This window comes from Aspergillus udagawae, assembly GCF_001078395.1.
Source record: "Aspergillus udagawae IFM 46973 DNA, scaffold_6, whole genome shotgun sequence".
NCBI lineage: Eukaryota > Fungi > Ascomycota > Eurotiomycetes > Eurotiales > Aspergillaceae > Aspergillus > Aspergillus udagawae.
The window spans coordinates 1,796,509-1,821,935 of record NW_025091269.1 but is presented as its reverse complement, the minus strand read 5'-3'; the positions used below and the strand labels follow the sequence as shown (position 1 = coordinate 1,821,935).

Below are 25,427 nucleotides of genomic sequence, written 5' to 3'. Positions count from 1 at the left end.
TGGTCCCTCTCCAGTCAGGACAATATCAGATCTCTCATAACTGAAGCCGATGACAATACGCTTCTCTGGAATGTGGAGTTGGAATGGGGATATCTCAGAAAAAAAGGCCTGGACAACGTGATACCTAGTCAGATGGGACAATTGGGCAAGTATCAAACAACAAGAGCCAACATCAATTCAAACAGTGAGCATTGGAGATATGACTAGGCTCAGTCCGCGATATGTCCAGTCAAAATCAACAAAACACGCAGCTATCGGCGTTACCCAAGGGATATGCAGCGCTTACGCACGACTAGCCAAGGAGTGGGTCAATATGTCTCTTTTTGGCTAAACAGATATAAGAATCATAGAGTTCGCAAGTCACTGCTTGACTCTCTGAGGATAGCGCACTCAAGATATGATCAGAGCCCAAAGGAGGCTATTATAATGATGAAATCTTGTCTCGTTCAGGTTTGTTTTCTTGCAAAGTTACAGCTCAACCAAATTGATGGAAATTCCACATTGGGTTAGTGAAGTGACGCTAGCCTATCTGGGTAATTTGCTGATTACTGTGTATAGAGGGGGAGGAAGCTCTGTAATCGCTTATAGAGACACTCTAGAGAAGATTATACAGTAAACGAGCCTGAGAAGAGAAGCTTGTATGCATAAGGGTGCTAGTTTTTGTTCGGAAAACTTCCCGAGTACATAGCACAAGATGAGACTATTATCGCCTCGACTTCATGAACATCTTTTTAATCGCTCGAGTTTCAAGTCCAAAGTAAGAACTAACTATGACAACCGTTTTGCTGACTAAAGGGTATCTTCCAACTAGATTTGCTTTCTCCGTCGCTTCTCGCGTTCCTCCAAGACGTACAAGCATCAGATAAGACCACCATCATGCTCTCCGCTCGTAGACCGGTCAACCGTGATGGTGCCGTCATTCTATAGTGAGTTGTATTCATGTAGCATCGCAATAGATCGTTCATCCAATATGCAGCACAGTCGCAGCCGAGGCATACCACACGTATTCAGCATGCCCGGAAAGAAGCATGCCTTTATGAAGCCTTGCGAATGCTTGACATTTCAACACCAGGTCGTAGTTTCGGTCACAGCCTCGGAACGGCGCCATTAAGTCTTGTACGCATGGCAAGGGCTGCCCACCGTGTTTAATTGAGTGCCATTGTCTTTCATGCGTTTTTCGTGCCCTTGACAACCTCGCCTTTCACCTTCGACCAGTCGATATCCTTGTCAATCGCCTCGTCGACTTCACCGCACAGAACAACATTGTCGCCTCGAATCAAATAAAGTCCGTGTTCGATCTGCGAGCTCGGTTCGGGGTCATCCGGCGTTCGGATAATTCTCTCAATTGTGTCCAGCAGGACGAGATTCGTCAACTGATCCGTGGACAAGAGTGTCCCTAGTAAGGTGCGGCCGTCGACCGTGAGAATGAGGACCTTTTCTAAGCAATACGATAGTTGTGTTAGTCACCGTACTGCGATACTTGCGTCGCATAGTTCTGTTATAAGCATAGAAGAAGGCGACTTACTATTGATGTAGGAGTGCAGAGACATGATGGGGAGCTGCGAGGCCGCTCAATGACGGGCTAAGGCGGTTCAAGTACAAAAAGCTCCGAGCCGTCCGCTGACTGGGCTGGTACCTCGGTGCTCCTCGGTATTGGGATTGACAGCCAACTTCTATCTCAGCAGTTAAAAATCGACAATAGCTGGATTCGGAGTTGGAAGCTTCCTCGTCCGCCTCTGATAACAGGGTGATCTGGACAAATCGGATGAGCTTGGATGAGCGGACGTGTCTCGTTGAAGTTCAATCGATCGCGGACAATTCGAATGATGGCGTTGTACTTGCAGAATGGATGTGCAAGAAAAAAATTCGCCCGTGGTTAGTTCTGAACAAGCAAAACACCCAATTCCGCCTTTCGCCTTGAGATCCGATGCTCAATATATCACGGCTCCGCCAACTGTATCTAGTCACGTGTGTGGAGCTTGGCCTACCTTATATCTCAAACTAAATCTACAAAAAAAGGAGATGCATAGTGCCTACAAACTGAAAGATGCATAGTGCCTAAATGTACTAAGAAACGCCTGCAGGTAGACATTTCATAAGAATTACCCGACTGGGATATCATGTACACGAACTAAACCGTGTGCGTACTGACCGCGGACCATCGGTATCTCACATACGATCAGAAGCAGCGCAGTAACACAGAGTATCCATTTATTTCTCGAAAACAATATCAGCAAGCCGGCCGATTAGCCGCTCAGCGCACTCAAGTCTAATGGTACACTGCTACCTCGCCCAGCACGGTACCGCCGGGGACCTCCCACAAACGGGCGTGGCTTGGGAAGCAGCCCGTCGCTCTGAAATTTGAACCGATTGTCTTCCACTCGAATTATTCCGTGCGAGCCCGTGTTCTGATGGCCGGGCGACAAGCCGCCATTGGTTAGGGTATAAGCACTCGGATCCAAGGTCGAACGTGCCACAGGCTGGCTAGGCGGCGGTGTTGGAGGTTGTGCTGGAGGAGGTGGCGGATGACTGGGGTGTAATGCTGGCGCCGTTGGAGGAGCCGATGGCGGGGGTGGTGGTGGAGGCGCTGATGGGGCAGATGCTGATGGAGGAGGAGGTGGAGGAGGTGCGGATGGCGCATGGTTACTATGTCCGAGAGCGTTCCTGGCAGCTTGCACCGCGATAGAAGCAGCCGCTGCCCCATTTGTATGTGGTGATGAACCCGCTGCTGCCGGGGGTGGAGGGGGAGGGGTCGATCGTGCAGGTGCGGGAGGAGGCGGTCGGGGTGCTGAAGATGCCGGCGGAGGAGGAGGAGGTGCAGCCGGACTGGAAGGGGCTGGGGGTGGGGGTGGAGGAGCTGCCGAGGATGCCTTCCTCGACGTCAACGGAGGAGGTGGCAGTTTCGCCGAACCAGGCAAAGGAGGAGGTGCGCGTGGAGGTGCGGCATCCGGAGTGGTTTTGATTGATGTAGAGGATGAGACGGTTGAGGAAGGCCTTGAGGCTGGTCTCGGCGGAGGTTTGCGCAGATGAGCAACTAGCGGGTTAAGCGGAGGGGCAGACGGCGGTTCCGTAGAAGACGGTGGTAGTGGTGGACGAGCTCCTGGAGGCTTTGGAGCAGAAGCGACAGGAGGTCGTGGAGCTCGCGAAGCCTCCGGGTCTGACATATAAGGCGAGTCACGGTTGGCTCCTGTGTCAACGCCGCCCCGACTGCGCAATTTGGGCATCCCTCCTGCGAAGAGTCCTCCCAGTTGAGGAGCCGTTGATGTACCACTATCTCCGCCGCCGCCGCTTTCGCTACTGCTTCTTACTCGGTTGGCTGAGGGAACAGGTGGTGCCAGGCCACTCGGGGGTTTCGACATGCCAGGAACAGGAGGTGCACCTGCAACTGGAGGTGCAGCTGATTTAACTCCTCCCGTAATCAAGGGCGCCGATCTGTCATTTGTGACGGTCTTCTTCAGTCTAGCGCCTTTGGTGATATCTGAAAGAAGCGCGCTCTACCAGGACATTAGCAGCGGATCTTGGGAAGACAAGGAACCGGTTTCCGACTGACCCTATCTTTGGCTTCGCCCTTCGCTGGCCGACTTGGAAGACTCCCAGACGGAGGAGGGGGAGGGGGAGGTCCGCCCATACCCCCTGGTGGAGGAGGGGGAGGAGGAGGGCCACCCATCCCTCCAGGCGGCGGCGGAGGTGGTGGTGGTGGAGGAGGCATGTTGGTTCGAGGAGCAGTAATCGAAAGGAAAATGACAATCCAGTCCGGGGTTATGATGTGTAGAAATGAAATGAAAATACGAAGGATTCAATCCCCCGTAAGGCTAAAGATCATCTGACGATTGTCAATCTTTGGCGACGGCTGCCTTTGGAGTAAGTTAGTACGTCAGGCAGCTGAGTTAGTTGAAGGACGGAGATGAGGTAGTGGCGGTGCTACTCCAGTTGTGCTGACCATCTCCGCTTTTTTCCTGGTCATGTCTACCTACTCCCCAAAAGACAGCGCAGACTCACTCTCGAACCCCCGAAGTCTTCCACTCCCACCATGAAGGGCTTGAACATTAGGGGCCAGAAGACTTCTAGGTCACAGGCTCTAGTCTGTCAATTTTGCCAACTCTCCACAAGGCCAATTGCCCGTCAGGCGCCGTTTGCGCGCTACTATTCATTCACGTCGACAACCGCTTCCCGAGCTCAATCTAGACAATTGCGGCCAAAGAAGGATTCAAGAAATCCATGGATCTCTAACAGGCTTACACCTAGCCGACTGGCATCGACTTCCTCGGACGCATCTTCCTCATTCGACCCAGAGACATGCTTGCGACAAGTCTCCCATGAGTCTTCCGAACTTCTCAAGCTCGACTCCGTACCCTCCAACGAGTCAGTTGTGAAGATTCTACAAAAATGTGAACAGATAGCAGAGGCTCTTGTGAGTCGCGAGCAAGACAAAGTCGAGAAGCCTCCTTCCGCTGGGGAAGAGGGAAGTGCAATTTCCTCGTTATTAGATCTGGAGGAAAAGAACGCATCAAAAAAGCACTTCAAATCAATCCGCGACGCGCAACCCCGCCTAGCCGAGTCGCTGTCGCAAATCGCTACAGGACTTCTTAAGGAGGAAAAAGTTTTCATTTCGCCAGAAGCGTTGGCAAGCTATACCAAGATCCAGACCTTTTTGAAGAAGGCCGACCATTTCCCCGAGATATTCTACCTGTACGCCCACAAGCCAGTTCCCGAGGAGAATAGTTCGCCTGTTAAATACCACAAGGCAAATCCCAAGAGCGTCAACAGCGCCATTCCCACCGAACTTGCCAACAAGGCGCTGGACATCGCCATCGAACAGCGTAACCTCCCGCTCGTCCTGGCCATCATCGATAACACCTTTTGTGCCCCAGCATTCCACCGTGCAAAGCTCTTCAAGAAGGCTGCTGTGCCACTAGGTGGTCTTGCAGCCACGCCAGCCGCGTGTTATGCCATCGCTTCCTGGGCCTCTAACTTGCAAAACACCATGGATCCCAGCACGGCGACTGGCATTGCCTTCGCAGCCACCCTCGCCTATGTCGGAGGTACATCGTCGATGGGCCTTTTGGCTATCACATCGGCTAACGACCAGATGGAAAGGGTTGTTTGGCAGCCTGGAGTTCCGTTACGACATCGCTGGCTGCGAGAGGAGGAGCGCGCCGCACTCGATAGGGTTGCCGTTGCTTGGGGATTCAAGGATATCTACATGAGGGGCGAGGAGGAGGGAGAAGAGTGGGACAGCCTGCGTGAGTTCATCGGTATGAGAGGGATGATCCTCGACAAGACGGATCTTATGCCCGGGATGCAGTAACTATTTACCCTACTTTATCCACTTGTATATTATCTTTATGGACGGCGCTGTTGATGTACTCTATACGGCCGGGTATAGGCTAGAATAGATGAACATGTGCGATATTGCAGCACACACTACGGAATAAAAAAAAAAATTAGGTACCAGTCGTGGACATCACATTTCCTATCTATGGCATATACAATCCCACACCTGAGCGCCTAAAAAAACTCTGACACAAAGCTAATTGCGCAGAAAATCTAGTAGAGACGCTTGGGGGGAGACATGGTAGCCTTGAGGACAAGGCTGCCAACGTTCTGCCAGCCCTTCTTCAGCAGGGAGACGAGGTAGTTGATGGCCAGCATGACGTTGGCGACGAGCTCATCCTGGGTCATGCCGACGTTGCCAACGGCAACACCGAGGCAGAGAACCTTCTTAAGCTGGAACTTGATGGTGGACTTGATCTCGGTGACCTTGTTGGCCATGTCTTCGTTGTGAGAGACGGGGGTAGGGAATTTACCAGCTGCGTCGAGTTAGCATTTGCTAAGAGGCAACGGCGCGCGCCGTGCGTGCTGCTGGAACCGAGAATACATACCCTTGGACAGACCGGGACCCAGGAGACGAGGAATCTGCTTGATGAGGGTGTCGGAAGCAAGGAAGGCATCGTACTTGCGAGCAAGCTTCTTGATGAGCTTCTTGTTCTTGTTGAGCTTCTTCAGGTCATCAGCGGACATGGCATCGATGCCGTGGTGCTTGGCACGGTCGAGATCGTGCTGGTCACCAAGAACACTGGAGACAATCACCGTCAGCAACCTTATTCCCAGGTCTATGTGCTACCTCATCCTTCTCCCGATGATGCGTATAAGACGTTTCATCAAAGGATGGGTCGGTCGGCTAAGTTGACGTACCAGATGGTCATGTTGGGACGGGGAACGGTGGGCAGCTTGATGGTGCCAGAGAAACGCTTGTCACGCTGGGGGTCGTAGTTCTTCAGACCGATCTGAAGCTCGACGGTCTCGAGGAAGTTTCTCTTCTTCTCATTCTGAGAGTAGTTGAGCAGCTGCTCGATATTCTCGCGCACTCCGGCTGTAATCAGGCGACATATTAGTTGCTGCTTCACAAAAGTCGCAGGTAAAATTCTGATGCATACCGACTGTGATCTTAGACATGATGGTGACAGTCTTCCAAAAGAATAACTCTTATGGTGTGGCTCTGCGCTGAATATCGGTGCAAAGATCGAGAGAAAAAGACTTCGGCTCGCTATCCGCCATGAGAAAATCCCGTTCTCCGCTTGTGGGTGTGAATGGCACTAGCCTGATTGGGACCTAGGTTTGCCCTAACTATGGTCAATAATTACTAAGCTATTGAATAAACTTATGCGCATAAACAACTATGCTTTATTGTCCCATCCGCATCAGTTAGCTCAGTGGCGCTTAGACTGCTCATACTTCATACTTCGTTTTAACAACAATCGAACACTTTGGTTTTATTACCCGACTGCGCTACGAATTGATGGTGCCTTAATACATTCTAGATGACTGTGATCTTCCAGGATGGTCAACCAGCCCCAGAACAGCCCAGCCGTCCGGGTGGCTGCTTCGTGCACGGAATGTCAACGTCGGAAGCAGAAGGCAAGCAGAGATCGAGGCCGTCATCTTGAAATGCATCCTTGGCATTCTCTGACTTATCTTATAGTGCAGTCGTGAATGGCCCTGTAATCATTGTCAGGCAAGAAGAATTGCCCACCTATGTAAATTTGAGCCGAAGAGAGTGTTGAGAGCGAGTAAAGCAAGTGTCAAAGACTCGAGGTTCGCAATGGACGTTATCATTCCGTCCATCCTTAGCTAAAACTTGTTAGACAAGCCGTTCCTGTTCGCGCTATTAGCGCTGACAAAGGGCAAATTACCTCCCCAATGACTGGAACTGCTGTCGAGGACAGTAAAGAGGACTTCAAGGTGTTGGGGTACCTCCCTGAGGTTCAATCCGGAGAGCACATGAGCGGAGTACGCTTCTTTGACGAAGAGATCTCTGGAATCTCACCGTGGGCTAAGTCTTCGACAGGATTCTGCTGCAATTTCAGAGAAGCCACGAGGAACTTATTCTCCGGAAATGGAGAATGCGTTACGTGTAATCCTACCAAAGCCTTATACAGGTATGTGCGCGAATATCTGCGCTTAAAAATGAGCTCACAGGACTCTAGATATTTTGGTACAACACTATATCCGTGAAACGAACTCGCAGTACTATTGCCTTTATCCACCCTTGTTCCTACGTGATTACTCTGCATGGTGGTCGGGTAAAACCAGCTGTCAGCACTTGACTGCAGAGTTTACCTGTCTATTGATACGGACATGCGCATGTGCAGCATTATTCCTCGGCCCTGGAGTAAAGCAGAAGCTCGAAATTGAGTTGGGAGAAAGTGTTGAGAGCCTTTCTGAGCGATACCATCATGCCGCCAAACAACTGAGCAGCACTATTCCCCCAGGGAAAGGGGGACTAACACAAGTTCAGCAACTATTTCTCACAGCAGCCTGGTATAAGGCTGATGGCATGTTTGTTGAATCTTGGCATGCCTTGAGCTCCGCCATCCACGAGGCCCAAGAGTTGGGTAAGTAGATAGTCCCAGCGGACCGTCAAAGGGGCGCTAATTGCGAACATAATGGTCGAATAGGCATGCATAAGAGCCTTTCCAAGGTTGGACTTCCAGAATTTGACATGGAAATGAGGCGACGTCTGTGGTGTATCCTGTATAGTTGGGACTGGTAAGTTCCTTCACATCTATTTAGGCTTCGAGACTCACTTATGAAGGCAAATGTCCCTCATGCTATCCCGACCCTTTATCATTAACAGCAATTACTGCTCCTTTGAAATGCCCAATGTGAGGTTGGAAGGCGACCATAATGAAGCAGACGTGCCTTCGCCTATAGTCCACATCGCACTCCAGTGCCAACTCGGCCAGGCCTTGTCCAAGATACCAGGGGTAATGGGTGGAACAATGACTCCCGCAATCGCCATCACTGTTCAACAAGAGACCGAGAAATGGCTTGCTTCGTTTCCACCTGCTTATAGGCTTGTCAATCCTGACATGCAATGGGACCATGATTACAAATACGTGGAGGTGCAACGCAAGCAGCTGCATGCTATTGCCTATCTGGTCATGCTTATGCCATTGAAACAATGTCTCACAAGAGACGTACATCAAGACGACTCCTCTATCGAGAAGAGCCTCCAGCCCACTGCCATTGACATTGCACTGAAATTGATCAAGGCAGCTCACCAGCTCCTTGATTGCATGTTGCCCCTAAATGCGAAGTTTCATTTTGCCCCATTTGCAATGTTTGACACAGCCGCCAGCCTATGTTCAGCCGTCATCCACGACCATGGACGACGTCTCCCTCAGCGAGACGAGGTTATTGAAGCAATCAGCGTGACTCTGGGCACATTAGAACAGATCACCCACAACACGAAGACCGCCGCAATATGCTACTCAGTGCTCTCAAAACTTGTCAATAGACTCTCCTTGACCCCAGAGGAGGAATTGATCCTGCACTCCAAGTCATCCGACAACCCACTTACAGGGGTCAAGCCTTCTGATTCTCATTTGACTTTGGGTGCGGTCCCTAGCATTGACTTTGGCATAAATAACAATCTGCAGCCTTTAGACGCAGACAGCCCTGAGATGTATGCTTCCACAATGTCAAGTTATTCCTCCTTGGAGCCACTGGCGCCTCCGTCCTCAGACTTTCAAGAGCTTTTCAACATGGATCTTGGTGAATTAGACCAGATCTGGGATTTGGAGAATCTCGGTCTTGATTTTCCACAAGCCTTGACTGCATAGGCTATACGGCATCGCCAGCTCGCGAGCTGGCTTATTTGTACCATGCAGGAACCGGACACCATACCAGCTGGCGCTCCGCCCGCTATTGAGAGAGCCTATGATCACGATCAATGTTGTCTGTATCTGAACTTCGAGTGCACGTCATTGCTGCTGGATATTGCAGCGCCACAGTCAACACGGTTTAACTGTCGCATCACGTATACGACATGCTCTAAAATGAAAACAAAGTGACGTCCAACGAGCATTACGAATTCGGCTTGTGTGGTCCCGGTGAAGGTTAGGGTGTACTGATGTGTTTGGTGCTTGCCTGTTTGTGGAATGGAGAGCGCTCCCTATCTGATTGACTATGCTCCAAGGTAGCATATACGGACTCTGATATTTGACTTGACTCATAATGTAGCTGCATATTTGAAGCCATATATATATCGGTAACCACCACGTGACACAGACACCACCAAGAGCATATTTGGTGTCGTTCAAATTAAATTTGTATAGAGGTCAACGCCTTGACCATATCAGAAGATGAAGCATCAGTATGTATATGTTATCTGAATGTGTTCATGTTCAAGTTACACCTAGATTACCTTAAGAAAAAGTGATCAGCAGCAGCACGAACATGCCAAGTGGTTGCAGAGCATCCCCATGTGGAAACCAACGAGTCAGCTGCACACAAGAACAGCACAATCCAGGATTTCTAATAATCGATTTCGTGCATTGTGTAACACATTATTTCGCGCTGATGCCAGGGTCAGTCGACAGCCACACGAGGACCATTATCTGCAGGGTTCTGGCTGGGCGCTTAACCGGGACCTGATATTAATATGCGATGCGCCCCTTAAACTTGACTCGTATTTCTTGCCCAGTGCGCACATCTCGTCCAGTTCAGAGATTTATTTAAGAGTGAGGATCACAGTTACAGAGGCAATCTGGAAACAGCATGTCCAGCTCATCAGCGAGTAGCGACCAGAACCCATATGAGTACTACGCGAGCTTTACAGATCGACCGACCCTTCAGGGTAAATTTCGCGATATTGATGAGGAGTCTTGTTTTTATGCGTATAATAGACGGTTACGAGATGCACAGACGCAGAATTTCGTGCTGGATTTCGGGAATGATGATGCCTGGTGCGCGATGAATCTGAGCCAGGAGGATTTCGGCCTGTTGCTGCGGAAGCCAGTAAGTCGCATTCGCATTTCGTATAACCATGGACAACAAGTGTTGATATATGAGCTTCAGAAACCGAATTGTTTCGGGACTAGGTGGATGTGAGTTACTATCCGTCGTCCGGATGTTGATACTGACGACGTCTGGTCGAAGTAATATTTGGGCCCCCGAAGAACAGAAGGATGTGATCAAGGTTCGTCAGGAATGTCATACAAGGGTACAGAACACTGATTATTCAGGAAATTACGAGCTACTACGGCGTCTCTGAAAGGCTACAGGGGATGATGTGTACCGATCCCGTAGCAGCTCCGCCAAAAGCTCCAGCACCCGTGCAGTCTCTGAGGGCTAGTTTCCACAGAAGCATTGATCAATCGCATCGTCCTCGCATGGAAGATCTCGAGGAGGCCGTTTCATTGAAGAACCTATCAGATCCAGACAACATCCAAAAGGCAGCTTCATTCCGAGGCCTTACGTTTGCCCATGTCACAAACCAGATTTGGCACTTTTGCTCCGTGGATCACGGACCCCGATGTATAAACTCAGAGACTCTCATCGTCACTTGCGAATGCTGACCGAATCCAGATACTTGCGTTGGGTATAACTCATTATATGTGATTCCAAACGTTGATATATCAAACGGAAGAGACCTGCCTGGTGGAAAGAGATTATGGTCCTGGTTAATCATCTGCGACGATGGTGCGGACAGCCTAGCAAAATTGTGGTCACAGTTGCTAACGAACCAAGGGACTGTCATATCAATCCAAGAGAACCCGTATCCCCGAATATCAGAGCCAAGACCAGAATCAGAAGTCAAGTCGGTTCTGGGAGTCGTGCGCAGAAACGTGCAGATGATATTTTCAGGTGCTTCCAAGCAGCACTCTGCTTCATCCGAAAGTGACTCGTTGGTCACCATTCGAGTGCGAGCGTCTAATGACCCTCGTTCGGACCACGTCAGTATACATCAAGACGATGGCCCTGCCCTGCTATTTTACTACATCTTCGATGACTGGGTGACGAGTTATGCTCTAATTGCAAAGCGTGAGCATAAGTATGGAGTCTTGCTGGATCGACTGGTAAGAATCACTTTTGCAAAAGGGTAGGTCGTGCTCAGGGACTGATCTAAGAGAACAGAGAGAGGACATGTTGAACAAACCGGTCGTCGACTTGGTAAATGAACTACATTGGCTGGGTAGAAGACTGGCAGTCCTACGGCGCCTGTACCAGAGCTACGAGCTCATCCTGACGCGCGTGCTTCAGAGACAGCGCTTGTTGCGCGACGAGGCACGCTCAAGACACAAGAAAATGCCACCTGGGCTCATCGTTCAGAGTGAATCAGAATTGTTAAGCAACTGCGAAAGCTCTGTCGGCGTGCGATTGAACTCCGCAGCTGTTGCTCGCTTCGAAAGATTGCTTGATCGGATCAAACTGTATTGCTTATCTGAGATCGACGCCTGCTTGACAGAGAAGGAGTCTCTCACATTCCTGGTCAGCGAGCACCTCTTCGCCTTCAAATATACTGATTTGTTGACGAATTAGTGCAGAACTTCAACTTGATCGCCTTGAAAGATTCACAGGCTGTCGAGAAGCTGACGAGAATCACCATTCTGCTGGCGAAAATCACGATTCTTTTCTTGCCAGTCAGTTTGATGACGGCGTATTTTTCGACCGAACTCAGAGGCGTCAAAGGAGTGTATACGCAGGCCGAATACTGGATCAGCTTCGCAGTCATCATGGTCCTGTCATTGCTGGTCCTTGTTCTCTTTGGTTACGCCAGCGGCACCATCGAGGGCAGGACAATCTATCAATCACTGTCGCGAACATTTATCTCATCATCCAAAGATAAACTCGGGCATCAGCGAAAACACGACTAGCTTTGATGCATAAGGCATGCAGAGTCGGCTTGAATCTGAGAAATGATGCTCGTAATCTTCGAAATTAGATACAGCCAGATCTACCTGCATCCACGGCTTATCCTGATTATGACGCGTAGATAGAGTGGCCCCCTGTGGGTTTCACGTTACCAGTGAGCGCCGGGTAACTGGAGCCAACCACGAACCTGGAATTGCGGCGATGAGATAATGCGTACTAATAACACGTTACCTACTTTAAAGAGAACACGAGACAGGGCATATTTGCGAATTGCGATAGATACCTAGGCCCAGTGCCACCCAAAGTGATCCACTGGGACGGGGCGGGTTCAAGAGCCAACCCGGGAACCTATCAGAAAGGGACCAGACCCAGAATGTCCAGACTTTGTGCCTTTGTATTTGGGACCTGGAAGTGTGCAGCAAAGTGGGAAAGAAACAAATGGCCAGATTACGAGCAAGAATAGGCATCAATGAAGTGAATTTGGAGCAAGCAGCTCATTCGATTTTCAGCATCCACGTTGCCATCGCGCAGTGACAGTCAGTATATGATCGCTCTCAGTATCATCACTGCCCTGAAAGGCGCCGTTCTTAGTGCGCCAATAGACGGGAAACACCGTGTCCTCTTCATGTGGCCAGGCAGAGAAGATTCAAGAAGCGCAGTATAAGGGGACAAGTAGAAGACAAGAATGTCCAGTCTTGTTTCTGTAGAGAGTCATTAATATTGTTCCAGACGAGGATCAGATGAAATTTGACACCATCCAGAGTCAACAATAATAGAGAGATAGATACTTCGTACTGAGTGTTGGGATTCTGGTGGTTTCGTTAGTGACGGAAGCTACGCCGGCGGCTGAATTTCTCGACCTGGCATTTTTGCACCCAAAAATTCCAACACTGACAAAAACAAGACCCGGCTCAGACACAAGACACAGGCACAGTGAGAGAGAGCGTGGTCTGTCTGCTACTCCATCCTACCTTAATTCTATCTATCATCATCACCATCACTCTTACCCTCGTGTATCCACGTTTTGTTTTCTATTCTCCAGCTTCTTCTGTGTTGGTAAGTTTGCCCTTGTTATATTCTCTTTTAATTTTCTTTCGACTTACTTCCCTTCTTTTGCCCCTCTCCCCTCTCTCCCTCCCTTTCCGTCTCTCTCCCCTGAACTCTCCCATCTCACCGTTATTCCCCGGTGTGAATACGCCCCTCGTTCTCAAGTCACCCCATACTCAGTCTCCGTGTCTTTTTGCACTTGGATCTTCGACTCTTTCTATCTGCCTATATCTCTCATATTCTCCGTTATAAATCAATCAGGCCGTAAACTTTCGATTGACTGACCTCACCGTCGCGCTCCTCTTAGACTCGTTTACGCCACCGCCAACATGGGTCTCACCTTCTCGAAGCTGTTCGATAGACTATGGGGTCGAAAGGAGATGCGAATCCTGATGGTTGGTCTTGACGCCGCCGGAAAGACCACCATCCTGTACAAGCTGAAGCTGGGTGAAATCGTCACCACTATTCCCACGATTGGTCAGTCGTCCATTCCCGCTGGTTCGGGTCGTCCGTCGGTTCATCACGCCAGATAATCCTCGTCGTTCGCGTACGAGAAGGAAGCTGTTGCTGACATTGGTTTACGTGTCAAGGTTTCAACGTCGAGACCGTCGAGTACAAGAACATTCAGTTCACCGTGTGGGACGTCGGTGGCCAGGACAAGATCCGTCCTCTCTGGAGACACTACTTCCAGAACACCCAGGGTATCATTTTCGTCGTCGATAGCAACGATCGCGACCGTATTGTCGAGGCCCGGGAAGAGCTGCAGCGCATGTTGAACGAAGATGAACTCCGTGATGCTCTGCTCCTTGTTTTCGCCAACAAGCAAGATCTGCCTGTATGAGAATCCTCTGTGCGGTTTTGTTCGGTGTGATACTGATGACTTTCTAGAACGCCATGAGCCCCGCCGAGATCACCCAGCAGCTTGGTCTGCAAAGTCTTACCCGTCGTGCTTGGGTAAGTTGGCTTGACTGCCGGTGCGGGTCCTTCACAGTTCACTAATTTATCTGTAGTACATCCAATCTACCTGCGCCACCACTGGTGACGGTCTGTACGAAGGTCTGGAATGGCTCGCCGATGCGCTGAGGAAATCGAACAACTCTTAGAATGTTATAATACGACGAGTGGAAGAAAACCCGAAACTGTGACGAGGAGTTGCGCGGATGATGGTTGGGGGACCAGGGCCGGCAAAGACACCTTGCATACGGAAGGGATTTGCTTCTTGGTGGTACTTGTATGTTCTCTAACGGCTCTTCATTCCTCTATGCTATTAGCTTTTATTTCTTCTTACGTCCCGGCGTCGATTCCAACAAATACTCCTTTGTGCCTTTTGAAAAACCATTTTTCATCTGTTGCTCATGTCCTCGAGAGTCAAGGCTGGCTCGACGTTTATGATCCATCCAGAATGGTTATGTTTCACTAAACATATTGATAGGTGTCTGAAGTAGATGAAATGAATTTGATGCACTTGAAGACTAGATTTTGAAACAATCTTCTCAATAGGCCCTCCACTGATCGAGGGGAAAGTATATGGTCGTTGTACAACTAGGGCGCTCCCGAGGTTATGAACACAATGCCCGTGCCCTCTTTGCTGGAATTCTTTGCTGGACCTTTTCACTCTCCTCATTTCACCTCTGTCCCACCAACCCACCACACAGCCGCCCGAATAATGACCATCACAATCTCCAACTCTCTCTCATCCCTCGGCGCATAGATCATCACAAACCCCGGCGGCACACTCTTCGCCCACCACCACCAACACCACCCGTCCCCGCCGTCGTCCCACGCAAGCGGATGCCGCTCCCCCCACCCCTTCTCCAGCACGACCCTCACATCCGCCGGATGCAGCATGAGATGCAAGCTCCCGTCACTCGGATGCGAGTGGCACACTTCGCCGTCGCAGGTGAGGCGTTGCGCCTGCCCAGACGGCAGCGACTGCGTCAGCGCGGAAACGGCGGGCCCGCCCGCGGCCACGGAGAAGATCCCCGTGCTATGTTTCTCGAAGCAGGAGGTCGCGGCGCGGAGGGTGCCCGGGTGCGCGTTGACCAGGGCATGGATGCGGTTGGACAGCGTCGCGTACATTGTTTTGCTGGCGCGCTGGGTCGTCTGTCTGTGGGGTGCTATCCCGGCGACGGTTGGGCGGGGCCCCGGCCGGATGGGGAGGGAGGCGGGCAGCTGGCCGCGCTTGGACTGGAGGGATGGGGGGATTGAGGGTGGGCAGAGCGGGTCGCGGACGGTGAAAAATCGGAGGATGCAGATGCGGGCGTAGCCGGTGGGTGTTGAGGGGATGCCGCCGGGGCCGAGGGCGAGGAAGGCGTGGTAGTCTTTGCGGATGTAGTGGGCTGCTAAGAGGAGGGAGGGGAGGCAGAGGAGGAGGAGGAGAGGAGGGAGGGGGGAGTGGGCGGTGCTGGTGGTGATGGTGGTGAGGAGGAAGGGTGACTGTTTGGTCTCCGGGGAGAAGATGAGGGCCTGCATTGAAACTGTTTAGTTTTAGGTTCGTTGTGGTCTGGCTGGTGGACGTTTGAAGCTATTCGGACATACCATTTTGATAGTATCCCCTCCGCACGGAGCTATGTCGACTCTATGGGGGGTGTAGAAGCCATGGTACAAAGGGCATGCTAAACTATTTATATTTTACAAGAATTGACCTAAACGCAATTATTGTCTCGTCATCTCCTGGGAAGTCAGGATATACGTCGTTGAGTATACTTTTTAGCGGCATTTTGACTTCACGATAGGCTCATCATCACTATTGCATCATCCGCTGCGGACGAGTCCAAGCCGCTCTAGCTTTGCCTTAGGTTCCAAGTCTTGGAAATGCTCTGTAGTCAAGTTCCGGTAATGTATGCTTTCCTGATTCTGTATGACATGGAATTATCCCATTGACAGGTTGACAACTTGACAGGCTTGAATAGTGGAGGTTTCCAGTAATTGTTCGTTGCTGTTGGCACAACATCAACTGGTCAGCTATTTGAAATTCGAACACATAGCTCACTTCATTATCCGCAAACTCAGGCTAATCAAGTGTTAGATATTATTGAGCTCAAAGAGCCGTCATCCAATCCGAATGACTGGGTCGAAGGTAAAAGATTCTCTTTATGCGGAGTCCTAGAGTTTCTAGGCGTTGTCGTCTTGTAAACAGACTAAGGCAGAGAATCCATATTGGATGAACAGACATGCTTTGATTAGAGAGAACTACAAGCATTCAAGAATACTGGTTGAGATTTTGAAGCAGTATCAACTTGTGCGAAGTGGTCCTCAACGTCCCTGCAAATGTTTGACCACGCACGTATGACTGCAGATAGCTCTGAAGTTCTGTCGCGGTGGGAATGATATAGAGACCCGAGGAGACGTATAATAAGACACAAATTGCCTGCATTCGCTGCTCTTCAGCATTAGTCAACCCCGCCATCTATATGCCCTTTCAAGTGCTTGTAAAAGCGCATTGCGTTTGAAACTTTCCGCTTGCTGATCGGCAGCATTGTTTTGACCCATGTTACTGCGAATGTGTGAACATTAAGGATGTCGGCTGGAATGTCAGTCGTAGAAAACATATCTGGAAACTACCCGACCTAAGCCATGAGGAAGTCAATTGGCGAAGATCTGGATCTCTTCCTGGAAATATGTCTGCTTATAATCAAGGTGGAACACTAAACAATCAGGTGGTCACGACATCAACTCAAAGCGCCGATGCTTTCAATCTATGGCAGACGTCCTGGAGAGGATTCCGATCGTGGCCTCACAAGCGCCGAGTATCACGAGTTACGGCCCCCAACGCGGGTGAAGTTGGCTGTCGGGATGCGTACTTCTTGCCTCCGACGCCAATGCACTGATGACTGGTGGATAATGCGACCTTCAGCGCAGTCCGGCTTCTGTACAGCGTAGACAGCATGACAGCAGTGTGGGTATTCCTTGATTATTCAGGTTCCTGTAGACGTTTCGGGCTGCAAAGGGGCTTTCCATTAGTTGGAAGGGGCTTCGTATTGCTTTGAGTTTGGTACGACGCAAGGGTCTCCTTGAATATAAGAATGCCACCACTTGAGCCGTAGAAATGGAAGTTCCTAGGAATTGCCTATCCTGTACATTCCATTAGAGAATGCTTTCTTCTGGCAGTGGCTGTCTGTCAGTGTGGGGTTGGGCCCCTCGTGTTTGTGGAGAGTCTGCAGAATAGAAGACTCGGTAAATTCATCACCTTTCTAGAGAGGTATAATGCTGTTGAAAGTTCTCTGAGCATAATGATCCCATGACCATGTTTTCTTCATCTTCAAAACAACAGGAGGCAGTAGTAGATCGATGGTCATACATAAATAGGCACAATTGTCTGAGATCGCCCCTCCTGTGCCTGGTGCTGAAACGGCTCCCGTGTTTAGCGCCATGACTAAGTCGCTGTCCCGCCCTCTTTCTCTTCTGCCAAGCCCAATCCGGTGGCCCAACTCCCCCCTGACAGCGAGAACAGCCAAACAGCCAGCCAACCTCTCCTCCATCCCCATCCTACCCATCCATCCATCCATTCATCGTCTTTTACGATCTTCTCCTTCGTTCTCCCATCTCTGATCCCTGTTCTCATTGCTCTCTTCCTCCGTTTGCCGCTTTTTGCTCTCTCCTCATATCTTTCACACACTTCCTCTTCTCCCGTAACAGATCGCTGGACGATCTCCCTGTGCTCTTTCCTCACAATTCCGCTTTAGGACAGTGAACGCCCTTCATGTTGTCATCAGCGCCACAGCAAATATCGAGATCAAACTACCAGTGCCTCCGGGCCAAATAGATCTTCAACGCCTTTTTCATACCATTTCACTTGCCGGGACTCGTCTTCGTCAAGCGTCCCTACTTCCTTCCGAATCTTAGGCATCATCACAGCTGACCGCCATGTGGCTGTACAGGGGGGCTCAATCGGCCGTTTTTTACTATGCCACCTGTACGCCCTGTGCTATGTCCTTTGACCGTCGCAAGCGAAAGAAGGAAGCTGTTCGATCGCAACGAGAGAAGGAAAAGGTTGACGCCATCATCACCGACCAACCAAAACCATTTTCTCAGCCAACACCGTTCAGTACCAACCCAGGATGGGCGGAGGAGATTGCTCTAGGTCCGGGCCCTCCTGCACGAAGAGGAGGTAATCGGAACAATCATCGACGGACCGACAGTTGGAATACTGATCCATTGTCACCTATGGACTCCAGCCACGACGTGGGGGAGGCATCGCTGCGAAAGGATAAGAGCAGCCTTATGCATCCGCTTGGCGACCGGTGGAACCGTATGCGTTATCAGCGTGAGGATGAACCTCTGTGGGGGGAGGAAGTGGAGGTAAAGGGCTCTTCGGTTGGAATCTCCGGCGGGGGCAAAGCGAATACGACCGAACCCAGCAAGTACTATGTCGCCCGCGTACCCCCGGTCAACGATCTTCATCCACCGATCGTAAGCGGACCCAAGAGCCGAGCGGAAACAAGGTGGATGTTGCAACCGCCTCCCAGTGCCAGAGTCATGGCCGGAAAGGAACCGTTCAGCGCCTCAACCCGCAAGAATGACTGCGGGGCACTACCCAAAGACAATCATCTTAGCAAGGCAGGGTCGGCAGTTGCTCAGCGGAATAGACAGCTACCGCCCTTGGCTACTCAAAGTACGGATCAAAGATCATCGAACAAATCTACCCCTATTCTGGCTTCTCCCTACGATCACGCGGCCCAGAAAGCACCAAAGCCCGAAAGCAACAATCAGCGTGAGCTTCCTCGGCAGATGCCGTCGACTATGCTGCCATACGGACGTGATGAGAGCAAATTTGTCATCTCAGGACCTAGACATTCACGTTGCGATTCACCCTCTACCATATCTTCTCCAGACTGCTCGGAAGCGGACACTCCCAGTATCTCATGGCAGTATCCTGAAACTCCGACGTCACGGCCAGTATCAAAATCAACCGACGACAATATTAAAAATGCCCGTCCGAAAGTATCAAAGACACTATCCACGTTCCACCAGGACAACAAACAGATCCAACTATACCATTTGGATATAAACGATGATGGGCTTGAAGAGATTAGCCTGGGCCAGTTTGAACCTATCCGACCTTGGCGTTGGAGCATGGACATTTGAGGATAGAACCCCAGTCCGCCACTTTTTCAACCTCGCGTTTGTTTCTTAAACCTTTTGGCCTCGCGCACGTTTCTGGATGCATTCAATTGGTGTCTCTATCTCGGCGTTGGAAGCACAAAAGCGGCTATTCTTTCATTCACTTTTTTTTCCCTCCCCCCGTTTATCGTCCATGCAGAGCAGGAAGAAAGGTCTACCCTACCATTGTTCCCGGGCTATCCCCATGGCAGGTCCATGGCAGGCATCCAGTGGGATCCTCAGCCCTAGGCTTCTCGTCTGAGTCATCGTTCCATTTGCTAACTCTCTCACATTCCTGCATTCGAGTCATTCTCATTATCAGCGCAGATTACCATTCTCTAGCCGTTTCCTTGACCTGTCCCGTCCTATTCTTATCCGAGGTTTTCCTCTTGAGCTGTTGAACTTTCTTCGTGTATAATAGCTTCCCTAATACATACCTTGCGTCATATTTTACTTTCAAGCCAGTGTCAATCTTGTTCGTATATTGTAAGAGTGGTGCAGTAGACTACATTTCTGCGTTGATACGTAGTCTAGCCAATCGATCCACATGTGGCGTGAATACGTAGTGCATAGTCATACCGCTATAACGATCGACTGGTCCAGCTGCATCCTGCAGGTAGATAGACGCAAGAAACTAAACGCAATTATTGGGCAGCCCCACTAGATAGTCGCTGGGAATATTGTACTTTCTAGTGCAAGGAATACCAATAGAGACATGCTGGTACTCTTATTTCTCATCTGAGACGATAAGGTTAAGGTAAGAACAAAACTAGCCAACAGAAGAATTCAAAATCGATTTAGGTCACAACGCGTCGAACTCCTCTTGATGATGATAGGACGAAGAAGCTGCGCTGGCGGAGTTCCAGTCCAAAGATATGAGATGACGTAGAGGCAGACGGACAAGGGGGGAGGTCTTGTGTGAAATAGATTTTTCAGGGACACGTACGCGCGTTCACAAAAAATGCTGAACGTCAAAGTTTTGGTGGGAGATGGTTGTCCTTGAGTGGAATATAACCCTGCTACATTCTAGTAGACCTTCTTCTTCTCGTCCATGCTCAGTTGGCCGGGACCCATGTTGACCAGGAGAAGGAGACCGCCACTGATATAGAGTGGTTAGGATATGATTGCTGGTGGAGGTGGAGGATTGAAACTTACACAATGGATAGAATCTGGAAGAAGTCGTACTTGGCAAAGTCCTTGTGGGGGTGGTGGGGGTGCAGCTGAGAGTAGGAGTCAGTTACGGGCTTTATCCGTCGTAGAGGAAAATGAACGTACGGTCCAGAAGTTATTGACGAGTACGTTGAAGACACTCAGCAAAACCACGAGAATGATGGCGCTCCACTTGGCCTTGAAACCGACGATGACCATGACACACGCGACGAAGCCGAACAGGCTGACCAGCACGCGCCACAAGCTCCACTGGCCGGAGAAGACGAATCCAACGAAGAGGAAGATCAGGAGCACGCGACCAGCAAACTGGACGTACATCTTGCGGTCCTTTTCATCCAACTGGGGCAATCCGGCAGGGACGAACTTCTTGCGAACCCACGAGTCGGAGAGAACCATGAGCAGACCACCGACCACACTGAGATTGCGCAGGAAAAAGTTGAGATCAAAGATGAGACCATAACCGAGACCTTGTGTGACAACCACTCCGAGCAGACCGGCAACGGCGATCTCAGTGTGACGGCGGGTGATGACCAGAAACGAGCAGACGGACATGGCAATGACGTTGAAGATGAGGAAAGTGTGCGTGATACCCCAGGGAACTGAACAAAAGCGCTCGTGTTAGGAGAGATTTGTCGCAACGTTGTATTGATATGGCGAATCAGGGATGCTTACTTTTTCGGTATTCACGGAGGTATACGAGCTGATCGCTCCATTGTGTGATAATACGTAAGCTGTCCTCGATGAAGGTGACCACGATAAGGAAACGGCCAATGGCAGGAAGATAGCTAGCACAAGACGACACAGCGTCAGTATGTTTCTGGACTAAGGCTCCGGCGTGTTCGCCCTTGTTTGTATACTTCATCCCTTCTGGCGGACAAAGTGGAAGAGGACAACATACGGCTTTACAGGATCCGAGATTGTATCCAACCAGTCTTCGATCTTGCTTGTTTGTTCCCGAATAGCATCCAAGGGACTGGGATCGCTCGTCGCGTCCGCTCGTCCAGGCCCTCCGAAGGGGTTCTGGTGACCGAGGTTGTAACCCGCAGTGCCGCGAATCTGCGCCATGGCGGGAGAATGAACCGGTGGAAGAGGACGGAATAAGTACTTCAGACAGACGTCAATATCAGTAAACAGTCGATTGGATTGTGCAAAACGGAGGATAAATTCAACGAGACTCCGGAGCAGAAGCCACAAGGAGCCGAGGAGCAGGCGGCGGGGAGAGTAGTGGTGGTGGTTTGTTTAGTACCAGCGTAGTAGGAGCCAAATAATAAGAAAGCGAGGGAGGCCAGCAAAACAGGGGAAAACAGAAATAGGATGGATCACAAACCTTTCGATGATAAAAGGGATACGTCGAGGGAAAGGTAGCCCAAATTGATAATCAATAGGCAAGTCAATAACAAGTCGTAACCAGAAACAAGAAAAGACTTGGAGAAATAATAAGAACGACTCTTGATCTCTTGTTGTTCCCTTGTTACTCTTGTTCTGGTCATTTTGTTCAGTTCAGGCCACGATGACCGAAACTCGCCTCTAGTCCTGTTCGGGAAAGGTTGCCAAGCTACACCTCCTCTGCGCGCTCAGTGACGACATCACGTTTCTCCATCGATTCTGCTTATATTCATCGGCATGTTGCTCTTCAAATTGTTCTAACCAATATAAGCATGCCATCAATATACTGAATGGCCTCCTCCGTAAAGCAACATCTGGTGTCAACCTGTGTGGTGATGTTTAATGGATATCCAAAGATCACAAGCAGCGCATACCCCACATATTCAGGGACGCCGATCTTCAGGCCCGTTCCTTCGTCCCTGATTCGACACTTAAGGTCGTTCTCAAGCATCGACGGACAAAGCATGTACAGGATCATTTGGGCTTCAACAAGACTGAGAATCATAATAAGAAATTGGAACTTCAGATTCAAAGGATGAAGTATCACGTGTATACAGAGTATAGAAGAAGCATAAATATAGAAACGGCTGTCTCGTCAGATCCGAGACGGCCACCACTTCACCACTTCACCAACACTAAACTACAAAGGCCACTAAGCTCCACCTTGTCTCGCGTGAGTCGACTCCAAACTCAGATCTGTTCTCCTCGTTTCGACTTTCGAGGTCCCATCACAGTAAAGCTGAGAAACTAGACAGGTTATCTGTGCCTTTTATTTTAGTCCCTGACTCGGCAGACAGATCCTGAGATCAGCAGTAGATCTTGTCCAACGTTCGAGCTTGGGCCAGACGTGAAGATACCTATTCACAAAACCAAATCTACGTATGCTGAGGGAAGAAGAATGATCAAAATCATGGGATCCATACAGCATGTGTGCATTTAAGGCCTCTGTTAGAATGGAAATATAAAATGTTGTAACTCTTGAATAGAATTCATCAATCAATTGTTGATCAGAAACAAATATGTTATAAGAACAGTCAAGAGGTCGCAACAAAGACACACAAGAAAAGTACACGAAATCTTTTTTTCCCCCTTTTCCATTTTTTCCTCATAGAAAGTCTCTTCTTTCTTCTGGCCAGTTCAACCATGTTTGTCTCTTTTCTTCCTCCCGCACTCAATCGTGATAGAAGAATCCATCTCACCCGATACTAGACATTTTGTGGTATATCGAAGACAGCCCAAACGCCAAAGCCATGAATAATAAACACAGTCCAAGGCTTAGATTCTTGGAATGAATGAGAAGCGTGCTGCTCTTATACGACGTTGTCCTCGTCCCAGTGATAAAAAGGAAAGGAAACAGAATGAATACACGGATCATCTAAGCGGCCCAGTCGGAGTCGAGAGGGTGTCCCTTCTGCTTCGAGCGTAGAATATCGGGTATATAGGTGGGGGTCACCGTGACCTTGGGGGCAGGGGGAACGGCGACTGGAGCGGCAGGAGTTGTCTGAGTCTCAGACGCACTGGCCTCGCTGAAGCTCTCATCAGCTTTGCCGCCCTTCTTCTTGGGCTTCTTGCTGGACACAGTGGTCCAGTCATCGACAGGGTCAGCGCCCAAGATACGCATCTGCTCCTCTTCCGAGGGAAGGCCCTGGTCCCACTTCTTCGAGCTCGAGGCAGTGGCAGGAGACTGCTTGGAGGACGGCGCTTCGAAAGTGTCCAGCAGTTCCACGTTGGGGCTCTGAGACACATTCCGGGTGCCGTTGGAGGTGGTGTTCACGTCCTTTGTCTGCCAGGCGTTTGTCTGAGGCGCAACGGGCTTGGACTTAGCCGCCTCACGGCGCTCAGACTCTCGGGCCATGTGGAGTTGTTTCTCGAGGAGCTTGCGTCTTTCTGCCTCGGCTTCCTGAACTTGTTGCTTACGAGCCTCGTTCTTCGCCCGTTGCTGACGTTGTTTTTTCGTTTCAACCTCCTTGAAAGATTGGGCCTTCTGCTTCTTCTGCGGCGCTTCCATGGATCCGGTGACACGGAGGACAGACGCGCCGGGAGCAGGAGCTTCGAGCATGTCCGATACATATCCAGCAGAGGAGGCGGTAGGCTTCACCATCGGTGACCCCGCGGGGGAGAGATCATCGTCCGCGTCTGCGCCAGCGGTGGAGGAGGCGCGAGTTGAGACGCCGGATCCAGAGCGCTTACTGGCCTCAGCCTCGAGTTGGCTGGCGGACTTCTTCTTTTTCTTTTGAGATTTACCCTCGCTGCCGCTCACCTGGGCGGGGATTCCACTCTTCACAGCGGTAAAACGCTTGGCCATCTCCTTCTGGTCAATCTCTTCATCCCCATTATCACCCTCTGTGGCTTTGTACTCGAATGCGGGCTTCTCTTCAACCTTCTTGGTCGTCGTGGATGAAGTAGGCTCGGGGGATTTTTTCGCCTTCTTCTTTGGCTTCTTGACGCCAGTGGCGCTTTCTATCTTCTCTACCGCTGGCTTGACGGTGTTCTTGACTTTGGAATTCGGAACATTATAATACCATCCCAGGCCACCTGCCACCACGAGTAGCAGAGCCCAGCTAACGTAAGGATTCATCATGGTTCAAGCTATATCCACAACGTGTCAGCTCGTCAGGGTCGAGGTAGCGCCCCGCGGTGTCGGAATGGAGCATACCTAGACAAATTCGTTTTTCAAAGAGAAGCAAAAGGGGCAAGAAAGAAAAGCGTATGAGAAAAGTCGTGATATTGAGGGTCGTCGTCTCAATGGATCGTTCTTTGAAGTGGAAGGTGGGAGGACGGCGCAGGAGACTGGGCAGGGAGCTCCTGGTACCGATAGTGATTGATCACGGATGATTAATTGGCTGGACTGATTCGCAGACTCAATTCAAGTTATACCATCAGGCCAAGACGGGTTGGAGACTCGGACGGCGGATGGAAAGCTGAAGGGGGTTCGAGGCGGAGAATGTCGCGCTGAGGACAGGTTGCGTCCGCGAACAGAAAGAAGACGTGTCGTTCGAGCGACCGAGTCTATAGCAACTCAACTTTCGCACCTTTGAAAAGGCTGGCCAGAAAAATTGAGTTAACCAGAGAGATTTCCGACTGGGTCAGGGGAGTTATTTGCAAGTCAAGAGGTGAGGTCGCGAGGGCATGAAAAATGGTGAAGGGAGGGTGGGATCACCAGAGGAACATCGAGACAGCTGGTTGATCTCAATTGAGAGATGAGAACAAACAAGCTGAAGGTATGACGAACCGAAGGGATCACTGGAAGGTCAGTGTGAGTGAATGACCGATGGGGAAGAGAAATACGTGGTAGTGAAAGGTGGATAGAGGAGGTGGAAAGGAGGAGCGAAGCGATAATAATTACGACGGAAGAGGACACGGTCACTAAACTCCGCTCTCCAGGCCTCTCAGTATTGGCTTTACGGAGAGTATCTTTTGAGAGGAGACTAGACTACGGAGTAGCACTGAGAAGTCTCCACTAGGTCATAGTTCACTATTACAAATGATTAATTTCTTTGATCATTCAAGTTCAGCCTATCAAGCATCCATCGATAGATACCTCTCTAGATACACGTTGTTAT

The 25,427-nt window shown here is 50.2% G+C and overlaps 11 protein-coding genes across 11 annotated transcripts; 5 read left to right on the top strand and 6 right to left on the bottom strand.

Annotated features, from left to right (window-relative positions):
• Positions 1 to 1,166: 1,166 nt before the first annotated feature.
• Aud_008398 (U6 snRNA-associated Sm-like protein LSm8) lies at positions 1,167 to 1,550 on the bottom strand (the record flags this gene model as incomplete). The annotated part of the gene is made up of 2 exons (XM_043293274.1): positions 1,167 to 1,438; positions 1,526 to 1,550. 2 exons carry the CDS (start codon positions 1,548 to 1,550, stop codon positions 1,167 to 1,169), a joined length of 297 nt encoding a protein of 98 aa, XP_043149209.1.
• Positions 1,551 to 2,246: 696 nt separating this feature from the next.
• Positions 2,247 to 3,709, bottom strand: Aud_008397 (putative proline-rich, actin-associated protein Vrp1; the record flags this gene model as incomplete). Its single annotated transcript, XM_043293273.1, has 2 exons — positions 2,247 to 3,494; positions 3,551 to 3,709. The coding sequence occupies 2 exons, from the start codon at positions 3,707 to 3,709 to the stop codon at positions 2,247 to 2,249; spliced, it is 1,407 nt and encodes a 468-aa protein (XP_043149208.1).
• Positions 3,710 to 4,030: 321 nt separating this feature from the next.
• On the top strand, positions 4,031 to 5,308 carry Aud_008396 (uncharacterized protein; the record flags this gene model as incomplete). The annotated part of the gene is made up of 1 exon (XM_043293272.1): positions 4,031 to 5,308. One exon carries the CDS (start codon positions 4,031 to 4,033, stop codon positions 5,306 to 5,308), a length of 1,278 nt encoding a protein of 425 aa, XP_043149207.1.
• Positions 5,309 to 5,547: 239 nt separating this feature from the next.
• On the bottom strand, positions 5,548 to 6,456 carry Aud_008395 (60S ribosomal protein uL1; the record flags this gene model as incomplete). Its single annotated transcript, XM_043293271.1, has 4 exons — positions 5,548 to 5,810; positions 5,883 to 6,076; positions 6,196 to 6,373; positions 6,438 to 6,456. 4 exons carry the CDS (start codon positions 6,454 to 6,456, stop codon positions 5,548 to 5,550), a joined length of 654 nt encoding a protein of 217 aa, XP_043149206.1.
• Positions 6,457 to 7,200: 744 nt separating this feature from the next.
• Aud_008394 (uncharacterized protein) lies at positions 7,201 to 9,125 on the top strand (the record flags this gene model as incomplete). Its single annotated transcript, XM_043293270.1, has 5 exons — positions 7,201 to 7,290; positions 7,349 to 7,439; positions 7,653 to 7,895; positions 7,959 to 8,049; positions 8,096 to 9,125. 5 exons carry the CDS (start codon positions 7,201 to 7,203, stop codon positions 9,123 to 9,125), a joined length of 1,545 nt encoding a protein of 514 aa, XP_043149205.1.
• A 937-nt stretch (positions 9,126 to 10,062) lies between these two features.
• Positions 10,063 to 12,161, top strand: Aud_008393 (uncharacterized protein; the record flags this gene model as incomplete). The annotated part of the gene is made up of 6 exons (XM_043293269.1): positions 10,063 to 10,302; positions 10,530 to 10,821; positions 10,873 to 10,986; positions 11,035 to 11,363; positions 11,422 to 11,775; positions 11,832 to 12,161. The coding sequence occupies 6 exons, from the start codon at positions 10,063 to 10,065 to the stop codon at positions 12,159 to 12,161; spliced, it is 1,659 nt and encodes a 552-aa protein (XP_043149204.1).
• Positions 12,162 to 13,535: 1,374 nt separating this feature from the next.
• On the top strand, positions 13,536 to 14,309 carry arfA (putative ADP-ribosylation factor; the record flags this gene model as incomplete). Its single annotated transcript, XM_043293268.1, has 4 exons — positions 13,536 to 13,683; positions 13,797 to 14,041; positions 14,095 to 14,160; positions 14,217 to 14,309. The coding sequence occupies 4 exons, from the start codon at positions 13,536 to 13,538 to the stop codon at positions 14,307 to 14,309; spliced, it is 552 nt and encodes a 183-aa protein (XP_043149203.1).
• Positions 14,310 to 14,826: 517 nt separating this feature from the next.
• Aud_008391 (uncharacterized protein) lies at positions 14,827 to 15,678 on the bottom strand (the record flags this gene model as incomplete). Its single annotated transcript, XM_043293267.1, has 1 exon — positions 14,827 to 15,678. One exon carries the CDS (start codon positions 15,676 to 15,678, stop codon positions 14,827 to 14,829), a length of 852 nt encoding a protein of 283 aa, XP_043149202.1.
• A 2,394-nt stretch (positions 15,679 to 18,072) lies between these two features.
• On the top strand, positions 18,073 to 19,293 carry Aud_008390 (uncharacterized protein; the record flags this gene model as incomplete). Its single annotated transcript, XM_043293266.1, has 1 exon — positions 18,073 to 19,293. One exon carries the CDS (start codon positions 18,073 to 18,075, stop codon positions 19,291 to 19,293), a length of 1,221 nt encoding a protein of 406 aa, XP_043149201.1.
• A 1,041-nt stretch (positions 19,294 to 20,334) lies between these two features.
• Positions 20,335 to 21,543, bottom strand: Aud_008389 (protein ERV29; the record flags this gene model as incomplete). Its single annotated transcript, XM_043293265.1, has 5 exons — positions 20,335 to 20,407; positions 20,464 to 20,528; positions 20,584 to 21,077; positions 21,151 to 21,263; positions 21,377 to 21,543. The coding sequence occupies 5 exons, from the start codon at positions 21,541 to 21,543 to the stop codon at positions 20,335 to 20,337; spliced, it is 912 nt and encodes a 303-aa protein (XP_043149200.1).
• A 1,696-nt stretch (positions 21,544 to 23,239) lies between these two features.
• On the bottom strand, positions 23,240 to 24,445 carry Aud_008388 (uncharacterized protein; the record flags this gene model as incomplete). Its single annotated transcript, XM_043293264.1, has 1 exon — positions 23,240 to 24,445. One exon carries the CDS (start codon positions 24,443 to 24,445, stop codon positions 23,240 to 23,242), a length of 1,206 nt encoding a protein of 401 aa, XP_043149199.1.
• Between the last annotated feature and the right edge of the window lie 982 nt (positions 24,446 to 25,427).